Raw genomic sequence first — 13,111 nt, 5'->3', positions numbered from 1 at the left:
CAACTGACTAAAGCATGGATATTATCTATGCATTTTGCCCTGTAGGTCATGTAGAAAAGGTAGCTCAGACTGATTTCATTTAGTCACTTTTGAGGTGGCTTGATTTCACATGGTTAAAGAACAGCGCTTTTTTCACATGTGGTAAGAACAGCGCTTGACCCATCCTGGAAAATATTAACTTCTTTGTACTACATGCATATAAGAATTATAACATGCTGTCAAAAGGAAGGCTTACATGATTATGTACAGTTGCATTAATAGCAATAATAGGGTCCAATCCTATGGATTAAGGAAAGCCTGGGCAAAAATACCTGTTTCAGGTAATCACCCTGTGATTATCTGTAGGCTACAGTGTCATAAGTAAAATTTCCCCAGATGATGTAAGTGATCTTACAGGTTTATACAGGCAGCTGCTATTTCTACAGAACTAATGTACTGCTGGGAAACTTGTGTAGGCCAGCCACAAAGGCTACCCCTTCTATCTTTGGACATTGATAACTTTGCCTCAGCACACATACATCTGTAGACTTCAGCACAAATCTCTTCTGTTCCTCCCCATCTCTGGATGTGGGCTTTGCAAAACATTCCAACTTGCTATCCTGGCCTGTGACTGAACTGAAATGCTGGACTTAACATGAAGCTACACTCTGGTATACTGGCGGATCAGACTACCCACTGGAAGACAAATTGGAGGCAAAAAGTGGCACAGCATTTTCACAGTGCAGTCTAGTTGGGGGCTCCTTGAGAATCCATCTGTCAGTATTTCCTCTTCTCTGATTATTGTTCCTTAGCTCTCTTTGCCACCTCATCAGGATGGACATCCAATTTGCTGGCCTTGACAGGAAGGTAGCTCAAGCTTTTCCTAACTGCTGTCTTGCTGTTATGCCAGAACAGAATGTGATGTTACATCCAGTTTTCCAGCCTGGTCCTTATTCAGGGCATGGTTTCTGTGTCTCCTCAGTATTATTCATTTTTTGTCCCTAAGGTTTTTTATTAAATATATACAAATGTAAATGTTTTCAAAGATTAGAAAGGAGGAAGAATAATAATAATTATTTTTGTTTACCTTTCTCTTTGGTGTTCTTTCAGGTACTGTCCCAATTGCAAGAAACATCAACAAGCCACTAAGAAATTTGATCTCTGGTCACTTCCACGTATTTTAGTAGTACATTTAAAACGCTTCTCATATAACAGATACTGGAGGGATAAGCTTGACACTGTGGTTGAATTCCCTATCAGGTAGGATTTTTGGTTGCATTGGTGGTCAGAGCAAAAAAGAAATACAAATAATTGGGGTTCACTGACTGGAGAACCCAGCTGGGAACTAGAACCTTGGTACACAGGCTGGATTTTAGCCTTCAAAATGTGAGGAGCCAGAAGCATGTCTCACAGTTTTCTACCATCCACTTCAGTGGTCGATTAATATTTTACAACAACATAATGCACTAGAGGTTAAGAGCTGGATTCAGCTAAATAGTTGCACTAGCAGGAGCCAACAGAATGGGGCTTTCCCACTCCCCCCACCCCCCGCCCGCCCGCATGCCTTCCACCAGCTCTGAGTGGTTCTCTAGGACAGTGTGGTAGGAGAGGAGGAGAGGGAAGATGGTTCCATCTGGCATGCGGAAATGCTTGCATTAATGGAACTATCGTAGTGTGATGTTGAATTTCTCCCTAAGTCTGCTGCACAGTCAGAGCCTTGACATATACATTGGTACCTCAGTTTTTGAACGTAGTTGAACGTTTCGGAACTTGAACACCAAAAACCTGGAAGTAAATGCCACAGTTTTCAAACGCGCCTTGGAAGTCGAACAGGAAACGTGGCTTCCATTTTGAGTTTTCTGTATTGAGGCTTCCGCTTTCAGTTTTTGAACGTTTCGGAACTCAAACGGACTTCTGGAACAGATTACGTTCGAGAACCAAGGTACCACTGTATATGCATCCAGGACTTGATTTGGATGTGGGGTGTAGTAGAGGCAGAATAGAAAGTCGTAAGTGCTTGGCCCTGATCTTACGCCTGCCGTTTCTGTTCACCGGAGGGTATTGAGGTCTAATATTTTCTCTGTAATTCTGTAGCACTGGAATATATGATAAGTCCAACTCTGAACAACAACTGCTAAGCTACCATATTTGAGCACCTCTCCCAAAAGTCACTTGAGGTTAGGTCACACAGTCAGTTTTGTCTCAATGCACTTTGAGAATGCATTTGTACAGTGCCTCATGCAAACGAGGCTTTCCAATGTCCACAGATGTTGCAATCATGGAAATCGCCCAGCATTGGCTGCAACTGAAAAAATTGCCACTACATTTGTGGTGTATTGTGGAAATGCCTGTTCCTGCATCTGCAGGGACATTGGGGGAGCACTGTGTGGTTATTGAGGTTGATACAGTGGTGCCCCGCAAGACGAACGCCTCACAAGACGGAAAACCCGCTAGACGAAAGGGTTTTCCGTTTTGGAGGCGCTTCGCAAAACGAATTTCCCTATGGGCTTGCTTCGCAAGACGAAAATGTCTTGCGAGTTCCTGCGGTTTTCCCCCCGTCCCCCCCTTTTTCTAAGCAGCTAAGCCGCTTATCAGCTGATCCGCTAAGCTGATAAGCTGCTAAAAGCCGCTAAACCGCTAATAGCGCTAATCCGCTAAGCTGTCAATGGGCTTGCTTCGCAAGACGAAAAAACCGCTAGACGAAGAGACTCACGGAACGGATTAATTTCGTCTTGTGAGGCACCACTGTATTGTGAACTGGCTTTCCTGCTAGGAGTTAGCAGTGGCAGTGAAGTCAGTTACTGACGCTAAATATTGGGATATTTAAAAAAGAAGTGTTGGGTGCTTACAGCACTGTCTGGGAGCTCATGGAAGTCTTTTTATTTGTCTTGAGGTTTCAGTATCACCTTGCACTTGTTGCTGGGTGACCTTTCCCTTGTGACTCTTTCTTGTAGGGATTTGAACATGTCTGAGTTCGTTTGTGACCCGGCAGCAAGCCCATATGTGTATGACCTCATTGCTGTTTCCAATCACTATGGAGGCATGGGTGTTGGCCACTGTGAGTAATTATGTTCTTTCTGGATGTGTAACTGCAGAATTTCAAAATGTTCCCATTAGATAATATGCAAGATAAAAGGAACTTAGTGGAAGACCTGACAGATTTCAGCGCAGGCTCCCCTCCACCCCAGGTGTTAGTCAGGCTTACTGGGTATGGACTATAGTAGTATTTTAAAACTGAATTGAGTACTCTGTGGGCAGCAAAATGCAGTTGCTCCTTCAGATAAGATGCTCTGGTGGATGGAACTGCAACTTGTTGAAATACTGTACAAATTTAAACTCTGGTTTCACAAAACAGGAGCAGGGGTGATCCAGATTTCAGCCCACTAATGTAATGTCAAAGTAGATAGGGCCTAATATAAATGTGTTTCCTAGTACAAGCTATTTGTTGCTTATTCCTACCGGTTGACATCCACTGGTCCAGAACAATGGGTTGATCTCTGCTCCATCAGGTGAGAAGTTGGCTCTTTGAAGAAGGGTTTGACTTGGGGCTGGTTTATCAAGCTCCTTCCATTCCCCACTCTGCCTCGTAAAAGGACTAAGAGAAACTCTTCAAATGTGGTCTTGACTTTTGAACAATGCCTGTGCATACCTGATCATGTAAAGGCAGTCACCATTCCCTATGAGTGTGCATTTTGGAGGTGGGGCTTAAAAAAACAACAACTTGTGAGTTGCATGTGTACCACACAAATGCTCATTGGACCTTTGCTATTAAAAATGTGAAGCTATGCCTTGTCCCAATGCAGTGCTGCGCCTTCTCAGTAACTTTCTCTTTTATTATAACTAGAGTAAATGCCTTCTTAAACCAATAGCCTTTGCTCTGCTTCAAATCAAGGCTTTCTTCCTCTGTCCCACTGAACCTCCATCACATTTGTACCACTGGAGGATTGGGACTAGCATCTTTGTAGTTGCTCCTGTTGCACCAAAAATACCTGTGCAAAACATAAAACCATTCAATTAAGTTGTAAAAGAGAATCTACAAGTTACATCTGATTAAACTGTTCAAGGTTTGCCACATATTTGACACAGATAGCAAATCAGAATGTTTTTCTAATCTCAAACTATTAATGGCTCTTCATGCTCCTTTTGGCCATTGTCAGCTAGGCACAAAGTGGCCTTTGATTACTGAGTTTAACCAAAAAAAAGCTACTGTTAAATGGAACTGTGGGCTATCAGCACTTGTAAATTTCACTCTGTACCTCTAAACAAGTCCATTATGTCTCGTCTGCTTCCCTGGTAGATACTGCATATGCTAAGAATAAAGTGAATGGCAAATGGTACTACTTTGATGACAGCAGTGTGTCTCCAGCATCCGAAGATCAAATAGTGGTATGTATTTGAAGTCAACTGAATATACCTTGATGTACTCTGTAACTTTTAGAATTACAGGGGCATTACTCAGTACTTAAATTGAGGCTCAGACCAACAATACACATTTTCATCGCTGCATAGTTCTATACATTAAGATGCAGGTTGACAGGGATTTCATTGGCACTTCACTTTTCAGTGTGCCTGGCTGCTGTGTAAGCAATGTGTTTAAAACCCTTTTTTTAAAAAAAGGGCATGAGATCTGAGAGTCAGCTCCCTCCCCCCCCCCCAATACTCCCTAACAATGTTTATGCAGCTGCTAAATCGGCACAGTTGTGAGATAGGAATGGACATGCAGAATGTTTCCTAAAAAGAATTGAGGCATACACCTGGAAACTCATAAGGAAGATGGAGCTGAGTGCAGCTCTGTTTGACTTGGTCAGACTTTCTTGACACTGTTTGCCTAAATCACTTTCAGGAATGAATGCTGGATTATCTATTTCTATCGAACACAGGTAGCGAACATAGGTCCCTCCAGATGTGGCACTACAGTTTCCATTGGCTCCAGCCAGTATGGTGAACGGTCAGGGATGATAGAGAGTTGTAGTCCAAAACATGCAGAGTGCACCAAGTTGTGGGAGGCTGCTCTAGATCTACAGAGCTACTAGAGAACAGGGTATTGGTACTGGGACTTCTCTTGCATGCAGGCTTGAAGACCAATTTAATCCCATTATTTCTCACCTTGCCTTGCAGACAAAAGCGGCATATGTCCTCTTCTACCAACGTAGAGATGGCATGCTCAAGGGAAACCCCGCTCCTTGCAAAAGTACCGAGCTGAAATCTGAGGAATGTGATGGCATGGATACCAACTGAACCTATGTGGTGGGGTTTAAACAAGTCATATTGCTAATTTTAAAAGGCATCCAAGAACTGATTTTTGTAAGAATCAAACAGGAGTATCAGTACAGAAGGACTCAATGAGCATTAACTATGGATAGCATAGGGAAGCAATAAGATGTCAAGGACTTGGGTATATCATAGCCAAAGAGCTTTTAAACAAATAGTTATTCAATAAAGTGTTATCTAAATCTGACTGTGTAGTCTGGCAGAAACTGTGTGGAAGCAGGAGCTATGCTGTATGACTGCAGCAATGCATGAAAGTGGGGCTGTGTTGCAAGAGGAAACAACATTTGACTGTAAGTAGAACTCTGGTTTGAGCTCTATGCATTGCAGAAGATGCCTGAGTGCTTGTGTTTCCAGAGTAAAAGAGAAGTGAACATTTGGCACAAGTTCCAATCTTGCACAGCACATTTTGGCACTATGTTCCTGTCAGTCCCTTGCTGACATGGCATGGTGAGCTTGTGTGTGCTTTTAATAAAAAGAGAAAATTGCATATTTGTTCTGGCTCATTGTGTCCCATACAGGAGTCACAATCCCCACATTTTCTTGTTGCGTGCTAATAAAACAATTATTTAGGATCCGTCCCAAAGATTAACTCTCCCCCACCCCAGCCTTTCCAGCAGCAGTATTCATGGGGCCTATTCTTCACACCAACTCACATGAAGACTTATATGCTCTGAGTTTCTTCCTGATCTAGTTGGTAACTTACATATTGTGCAATCACAAGGCTTCTTTATTCAAGTGTCTCATTGGGGAGCTAAAATAACTTTCCCTGGTAGTTTTTGAAATTCCACTGTCAGCTGTCTTCTATTTCTCTGCACTTTCAGCCACACCATGAAAAGTTCAGAGTCCATCTCTTGAAGGCTGCATAGGAATCAGTGTCCAGTGGCATATGTCCTTTTGGGTGGTCTCAGACACACTATTTTTCTTTCTAGCCATTTCATTTCTCTTTTTGTAATCTTCTGCTATCCTCATACCTCCTTAGTATTTTTTTTCTCATTGGCTGAGAGATGGCAAGAGTAAATGTTGTTTGACTTCTTCCTACCCACAGCCTCCTCCTCCATGGAGGATGATAGACAAGAACCTTCTAGGAAAGGAGCTTTCAGGTAACGCCGTGGAATTCCCATGCACACTGCTATGACACCTTAAGGCATTTCCCATTTAGTGTCATGGCTTTGAAACTACCTTGGCACCTGTGTAAAGGTGTTTCACTTTTGTGCTCTGAACACATTCCCACGGATTCCCTTCAGCAAACTAAGAAATATTCCTCTCCCAGACTGCTTCTGTGCTGATCTTTATCAGCATGACGTCAGGCAAGTGGTAGCCAGTGGCATCGTCAGGCCACATCATTTTAACAGAACTGATTAAAAGTGATTGTGTTCTTTTTAACTTACAGAGCAGAAGAGTCCTCATTGCTGTCAGCTGCATTTTGCTCACTATCTTCCAGTGATTACTATTGCTTTCTCCAGGATAGTCCTTTTAAACACTGAAATTTGAGTTGTTTGGTTCAGTTGCTAATGCTTCCAGGTTCTTTAATTGATTTGAGATCTTGTTTCAACTGGATATTATTTTCCTGCACACTTGGGTTGGTGGGTAGGGTTAGGGCTGGAATTATTTAAAGGCTAAATTCAAACTGTAGCATTGCACTGTTGTGTTTTTTCCGGGTTATATTTACTTTGGAATGTAACATTTGGACAGATAAGGAAACAGATATTTAAAAGCAAAGAGCAATTTAATGTAACCATATGTATTTCTGTTCCATACTGTTGCAGCAATCTTTTCACTGCTCTGTATGGTCAGATAGTGTGCACATTTGTGTTTGGGTGATTTTGGGCTCCTGAACTAAATTTCTTCTAAATGCTGTAAAGATGGTATTAGGAACCTGGATTTGCCTCTGACCAGGCTGGATCCTAGCTGGTGTGTACATTCTGTATAGTGTCAAAATCTGTTTTTAGACTAGCACTTTGTAAGTGACTGGCTTTACTGTATAAAAGGGGAAAAAATTAAAAAGGAGTGGATTGCACTTGAGTGTGGACTTTGTTTTTTCTGTATGGTGGATGGGGATTTGAAATAGATACTCAAACCTGTATCTCTAGTTTTTAATTGGTAGTCTGTATGAAACACTGCAAATGTTATTGGAACTTTATTTTCTGCAGAAGTGTGTGTTTTGGAATACAGTGGTGCTCTGCAATTTTATTATTGATTATTGATTATTTAGACTTTGTTACCCAAAGGATTCCAAGTGACTTGTGTTTTAAAAATCATGGTACATGTAGATAAATGTGCCCAGGATATGCATGTAGATAAATGCATAATTCCAAAAAATATCATCTCTGTCTGTAAATATATATCTCTCTCTCTCCTCTCTCCCACCCCCTCCCAAGGAAATAAAGTCATTGCAAACCAGCACTATATACAAGGTTGCGAGAGCACAGTAGTACCTAGTACAAATAAATTTGATCAAAATTAGCTTTATTTTGAAATTGCTTCTGAAAACTCTGGGCCAGCTTTTATCTGTAAGGTATTCAACTAGCACATCCCATCAGAGCAAGGATTTCCATTTGCTGAGACATTAATTTCCTATTTGGCTTGGGAGGAAATAGCTTTATCTCTGATTCCCATTGTAAAAAGTAGATCTGAATGACTATAGTGTAAGCAATGTATTTGATGACACTAACTCAAGAAGCTTTTATTATTATAAAGCATAAAAGGTGGGGTAAGTACAGTGGTACCTCAGGTTGCAGGTGCTTCAGGTTACAGACTCCGCTAACCCAGAAATAGTACCTTGGGTCAAGAACTTTGCTTCAGGATGAGAACAGAAATCGTGCGACGGCAGCGGGAGGCCCCATTAGCTAGAGTGGTGCTTCAGGTTAAGAACAGTTTCAGGTTAAGAACGAACCTCTGGAACGAATTAAGTTCTTAACCAGAGGTACCAATGTAATGGAAAAAGACAAGACCAGAATATATTTACAGTAATACAAACTATAATTTACACCTGATACCATTGTGCTGGCTACGCCTAAAATATTTTTGACTATGTAGGCAAGATTATAAAATGGATTAGAGGTGCATCTCATGTAAAAGCATTTTTGTCATTTTTATTTCTAAAATGGAACTAGTTTTCTTTGTTAACTTCTCCAGCTATGTGATCAGAGTATGGAAAGAATTAAAATCACTGTTAAAGCACAAAAGGACAGTTGGAAGAAAGTTGAATAGCTGATTTCCTTCTTTGCCAATCCATGTTAAAATGTGGGGGTTCTTGAGTGAATCCTAGTATAGTATTAAGTCCTACATTGGATCAGCTATGGAGCAGTGCCAAGGAAAAGGCAGAGGTGACAGAAAGATGCCAAAGAGATAAAGAACTACATAACTTAGACATAGGGAAGTTTTTAATGTTTGATATTTTACTATGTTATATATATGCTGTCAGATGGCCAGAGTAGCTGGGGAAACCCAGTAAGATGGGTATAAATAATAAAATTCATTATTCTTATCATTGATTGCCTGCTTTGGGGTGAGGAGCCTGTGGTCATCCAGAGGTTGCTGGATTACAGTTCCCATAATTGCTGATCATTGGCTAGCTGGGGCTAATGTGAGATGGAGCCCAGTACCCTCGACCACAGCCCTGGGTTATGTGACAAGCACTAGGTAAAAAATGCTAGGTTGGAAACATCAGTTGGCATCAAGAAGGTTATGTGGCAGAGAGATGATTTTACTCAAAGTTGATTTTGAAATGGTCTGTCTTATGGTGTTGGGCAAAAGGCACCAAGTACAATCCTGAGAGAAAGTTCTAGCAGAGGGGAAAGGTTCCGTGACAGTTGAAAACCTTCAGTAGAGGGGGGAGGCAACAGACTGTTTACTAGAAGTATCCAGATCCAGTTGTTGATCATCCCCATGTTACTCAAAAGTGCTTAAGCAATCGATCTTCTATCCTGCACTTGTCTTGATATTGGGACGACTTGGTAAACCATCACAACAGGTGAACAATTCAGAGTTGATTTGTGTGTAGGATGGATTGCTCCACGTTCAATTTACAAGGGGCGTTTATTCAAACTATGAAAGCGTGTTAAATTACTCGTTAGCACTTATTAACCACTCAGTAGTCACAAGAGTAGAAAAAATGGTCCATTCTTATACCTTGTTAATAGATGAAGTGAAAGGTTTTTGACTGCAAGTAAAGAACCAGGTAAGCTGTAGTGGCTTTCTGGATATATTGGGAGAATATAACGGGATTTCTATGGCTGGGTTTTACTAGAGCAAGTGTCTACTAAAACTGACACACAAACCTTAATTGACACAAGCCTGATGAGTTTTGAGTAAGTTTTCGAGCAAGAGTTTGAAGGTTAATATTGCAGGTGCCTGCTAAATCTCTATTGGATGTTCATTCCACAGGAGGTCAGTAACACTGAAGGATCAGTTTTGTGCTGATGTCAAATGTGCCTTACCAACTTGGGGGACAGCCATTGATTCTCCCACAGGTATTGGTGATCGAGCTGGGGTATAAGGGTCCTCCTTATCCTTACAGCCTTGTAACGTAGATTAGGCTGGTCTCAAATTCACCTGACAAGTTTAACAGCTGAATAAGGTTTTGAAGACATGTCTTCCTGAAGAAAGTCTAGCAGGAAGTATTGTATGCTATGCAAATGTCAAACTACAATGGATTATAAGTAGCCCTGAATAAAACAATCTAAAGTGTACTTCAGCACTCATGTAAAAATCATGGCCTATGTGTGAAGTATTTGAAAAATCGCATCTGATTTTTTAATCCTTTTTGTTTTTAATGTTGCATTAACATTCAGTAATCCATCTGTGTCAAGGACATAGTATATTGAGAAAAGGAAATGCTAGGATTAGCTGACTGCACTATAACTGAATGGATTGGCAACTTAGTATTGATTTCAATCTGTGCGCACCCTCCCAACTTTATATTTTCTTATATAACCAAACTCCTGGACAACGTGATACTTCTTCCTTTCAGGTGAGATGTCAGAAAAGCTGAACAGATGCCGTAAGGAGCTAACTGCAGCTATTGACAGAGCAGTGGAAGACCTCTTGGTTCCTTTCCCCCCCTCCCCAGATTCCACCACTGATCAGAACTTTGACTTGCAGACAGCACAGCCCTCTTCACCCCTAAATGCAGATCTCTTTAGTCAGAAGGGAGAACTTACTCTTTCAACTGTGTATTGCCCCCAGTCATCTTTACCAGTCTCTTCCACTCCTGAAAAGGAGAATCCCCTCTTCAGGCCAAACTTAATTCCAGTGACTACTGCTTCCAACATTCCATGTACAAAACGGGAACCCTTGACAAGCAAGGAAAACACATGGCTACATCCTCCCATCTTCATGGCTGACCGGCAGTTTTTCATCAGCCCAGAAGACAGTGAGAGATGGAGGAAAGGACATCTAAGGTATGCTCTGCTTGTCACAGGCTTAATTTTTGTCTCAGGATGAATAGCACTGAGCTTCTATTCAGATGGCTGTTGATGTGGCTTCAGACTGGTCCAAAGAGCTGGCTCAAAATATGTTGTCACATGAGAAATACATTTATTTATTAATTAACAATTTGCCACCTTTCAGAGAAGCTCAAATCCCACTGCCTTACTCTGTGGAATGGTAAAGCACAGTGTTAGGGTGCTCCTCATGGTTCAGTTTTAGACCACCTCTACTAATTGTTTTGTAATTGCTGGTGCAAGCACATTTATTTCTCAACATACAGGAAAGTTCTAAACCATGATTCAAAAAGCTAAGATATACTAGTGTAAAATTTTGGTAGAGATCATACACTTTAGAGAATGTTTAACTGAACAATGTCTCCATAACGTGTTCCTGTGGTGTTTAGCAAACCTGATGAAAGGCCTGTGAAGTCAGAAGGAAGTATAAGTGCCACTGATGTTCCTCCACAGAGCCCGAAAGATCTTGACAATATGAGTGGTAAGTGTTGTCTGCCCTGCTTACCAGACATGGCTTTTTAAAACTGGCACTGTAAAGAGCAATTGAGTTGCATACCTGCAGAGTCTGTAATAGACTGTGTAACCTGGTGAGGTATCTTTAGTTATTTCTCCATTACATGAACAAGTTTTAATCAAGTTTTTAACCAATAGCTGTTAGAGTGAATGCATTATTACAGGGTGTACCATGGCAAATAATTTCAGCATAAAGCCAAGGGCTTGAACAGCAGAAAAGGTTAGCATGCATATCCTTGAAACAAGACTTTCTGACTTGGAAACAGTTACATATGGCTAGGGAGGAATACTTTAGGCCAGGATGGCTAACCTTTTGGACCCAATGATTGATCTGGTGAATAGGGAGATGGAGGCTCTGTACTCTGATCCTTCCATCACAATGGCAATGCCGCTTCTTTCCCACTCACCAGGTAATTTATCAGGTGAGTGGGAGACCATTTGCATCCTGAACTTGCACAAGCCTTCTGAGAAGTACTCTACATGCAGGAAGAATTGAATGGGTAAAAGAATTAACCACCACCCCTGCCAAATTCCTGGGGGTGAGGAGAGAGAGAGAAGAGAAGGGCATAGAAAAGTCTTGGCAGGCAGGATGCAGCTCATAGGTGAATCATCCCTTCTTTAGACCACTGTGGCCCAATTAGCGTTCATAATTTAGAATCCTTCACATCCATTGCTACACACTTGCTTTCAAGCCATCACCTATTGACAAACATGAAGATACTTTACCCCAAAGCTGGAAGGGAGATATTTGAGTAATTGATATTAGAATGCTAAAAGCAGTGGGTTGGGTTCTTCTTTAGGGGGGAAAAAGCCTAGTACTTGCACTTACTTTACATGTTGGCCAATGGAAGCTTAGCAGGAGTGTTTATGCTGAAAATCCCTCTATGTAACAGCTATTCAACAACTTGTGCAGATATTTAGGGGCAGGACTGATTAGTTGCATTCTTGTTTTTACACTGAAGATAACCCAGCTATTTGGCCATCAGAGAGGATGCACAGGAAAACTGACTTTGAGAATGAACTTCAGCAGATGTCTAGGCTCTCAAGTGAACTGTTTCCTCTAGATGAGGCCTCTGCCTTGGATCCGAGTGCACAGATCGGTTTCAGAAAGGTCCTGGAGCATACCTTAGAGGATGAAGCAATTATTGAGACACTGCTGGATATGGAAGAGGATTACAAACCAAACAGCTCCACCTTGCAGCAGCTGCAGTAGAAAGGCTGGTGTGAGGTGTGAGCTATTTAAGATTTGATAATTAATGCTTCTGAACCATGGAAACTTAGGCAAATAATCCTTTCTGTTGCAAGATGCACTATTAAAGTGATTTACAATAGTGTGACGTTATAGTGTTTTCCCCACAGGCTAATGAACACTGAACATTATCTAGGCCTAGATCAGAAGATACTACCCTTAAGATATTGCCTTCCTGTCTTTTGAGGAACAACTTATCCGCAATGTGTGTGACAAAGGGTAACTGATTATATAGTCATGGTTTCCCACTACATTTGTCAAGCAATGGGATGGTACAAATCCAACTATCTACATTATGGCAAAACTGCCTTAAAGTTCTTCAAGCTTTTAGCTGCCTCATTTTGTAAAGCTATTCAAGAGAAAATGCTTGCAAGGACAGGATGAGATATTGTGAAAGTGATTTTAGAAGTAACTAACTACAAAGTGAACATTTAAAGTTACTCCATGTACCTTAAAACATTCAGCATCTGCTATAGTACAGAAACCTCTTTACATTCCCCTCAAGAGCATATTTACAATCTGCCACAAAGGGGGGCAGGGAATATGTACACCATCAAGGTTGAAGAGCAGTCCAAGAGTTTATTTGCTATAAACATGGAGATAACAAGCAGCTGTACCCATCTCCCAGTACCCCAAACATACACTAGTGATAAAT

General features: G+C 41.3%; 2 protein-coding genes across 4 annotated transcripts in view; both read left to right on the top strand.

Annotated features, from left to right (window-relative positions):
• The window catches only part of USP4 (ubiquitin specific peptidase 4), a 36,327-nt gene extending 29,060 nt beyond the window's left edge, over positions 1 to 7,267 (top strand). For both annotated transcript variants that reach the window (XM_081851288.1, XM_081851287.1), the window contains 4 exons: positions 1,090 to 1,239; positions 2,934 to 3,037; positions 4,277 to 4,365; positions 5,098 to 7,267. In XM_081851288.1, the coding sequence (XP_081707414.1) occupies positions 1,090 to 1,239; positions 2,934 to 3,037; positions 4,277 to 4,365; positions 5,098 to 5,217 (463 nt within the window). In that variant the 3' untranslated portion in view covers positions 5,218 to 7,267. The remainder of the gene's footprint in view (positions 1 to 1,089; positions 1,240 to 2,933; positions 3,038 to 4,276; positions 4,366 to 5,097) is intronic.
• Positions 7,268 to 7,400: 133 nt separating this feature from the next.
• LOC309335990 (uncharacterized protein C3orf62) lies at positions 7,401 to 12,538 on the top strand. Of its 2 annotated transcripts, none has more exons than XM_081851355.1 (4): positions 7,401 to 9,223; positions 10,223 to 10,652; positions 11,084 to 11,175; positions 12,170 to 12,538. In XM_081851355.1, the coding sequence occupies exons 2-4, from the start codon at positions 10,228 to 10,230 to the stop codon at positions 12,418 to 12,420; spliced, it is 768 nt and encodes a 255-aa protein (XP_081707481.1). In that variant the 5' UTR covers positions 7,401 to 9,223; positions 10,223 to 10,227; the 3' UTR covers positions 12,421 to 12,538. The 2 variants fall into 2 exon arrangements, with proteins under 2 accessions (XP_081707481.1, XP_081707482.1); XM_081851356.1 differs by lacking the exon at positions 7,401 to 9,223 and adding an exon at positions 9,235 to 9,430.
• The last annotated feature ends 573 nt before the right edge of the window (positions 12,539 to 13,111 follow it).

Source organism: Podarcis erhardii (assembly GCF_964252035.2).
Source record: "Podarcis erhardii genome assembly, chromosome: 2".
Classification (NCBI taxonomy): Eukaryota; Metazoa; Chordata; class Lepidosauria; order Squamata; family Lacertidae; genus Podarcis; species Podarcis erhardii.
The sequence above is the reverse complement of the archived record's forward strand: the minus strand, read 5'-3'. Positions and strand labels throughout refer to the sequence as shown.

Coding starts and splice junctions, on each gene's coding strand:
- LOC309335990 (XM_081851355.1), top strand. CDS start 10,228: ATGTCAGAAAAGCTGAACAGATGCCGTAAGGAGCTAACTGCAGCTATT. Junction 10,653..11,083: donor TGGAGGAAAGGACATCTAAG/GTATGCTCTGCT, acceptor TGTGGTGTTTAG/CAAACCTGATGAAAGGCCTG. Junction 11,176..12,169: donor AGATCTTGACAATATGAGTG/GTAAGTGTTGTC, acceptor TTTACACTGAAG/ATAACCCAGCTATTTGGCCA.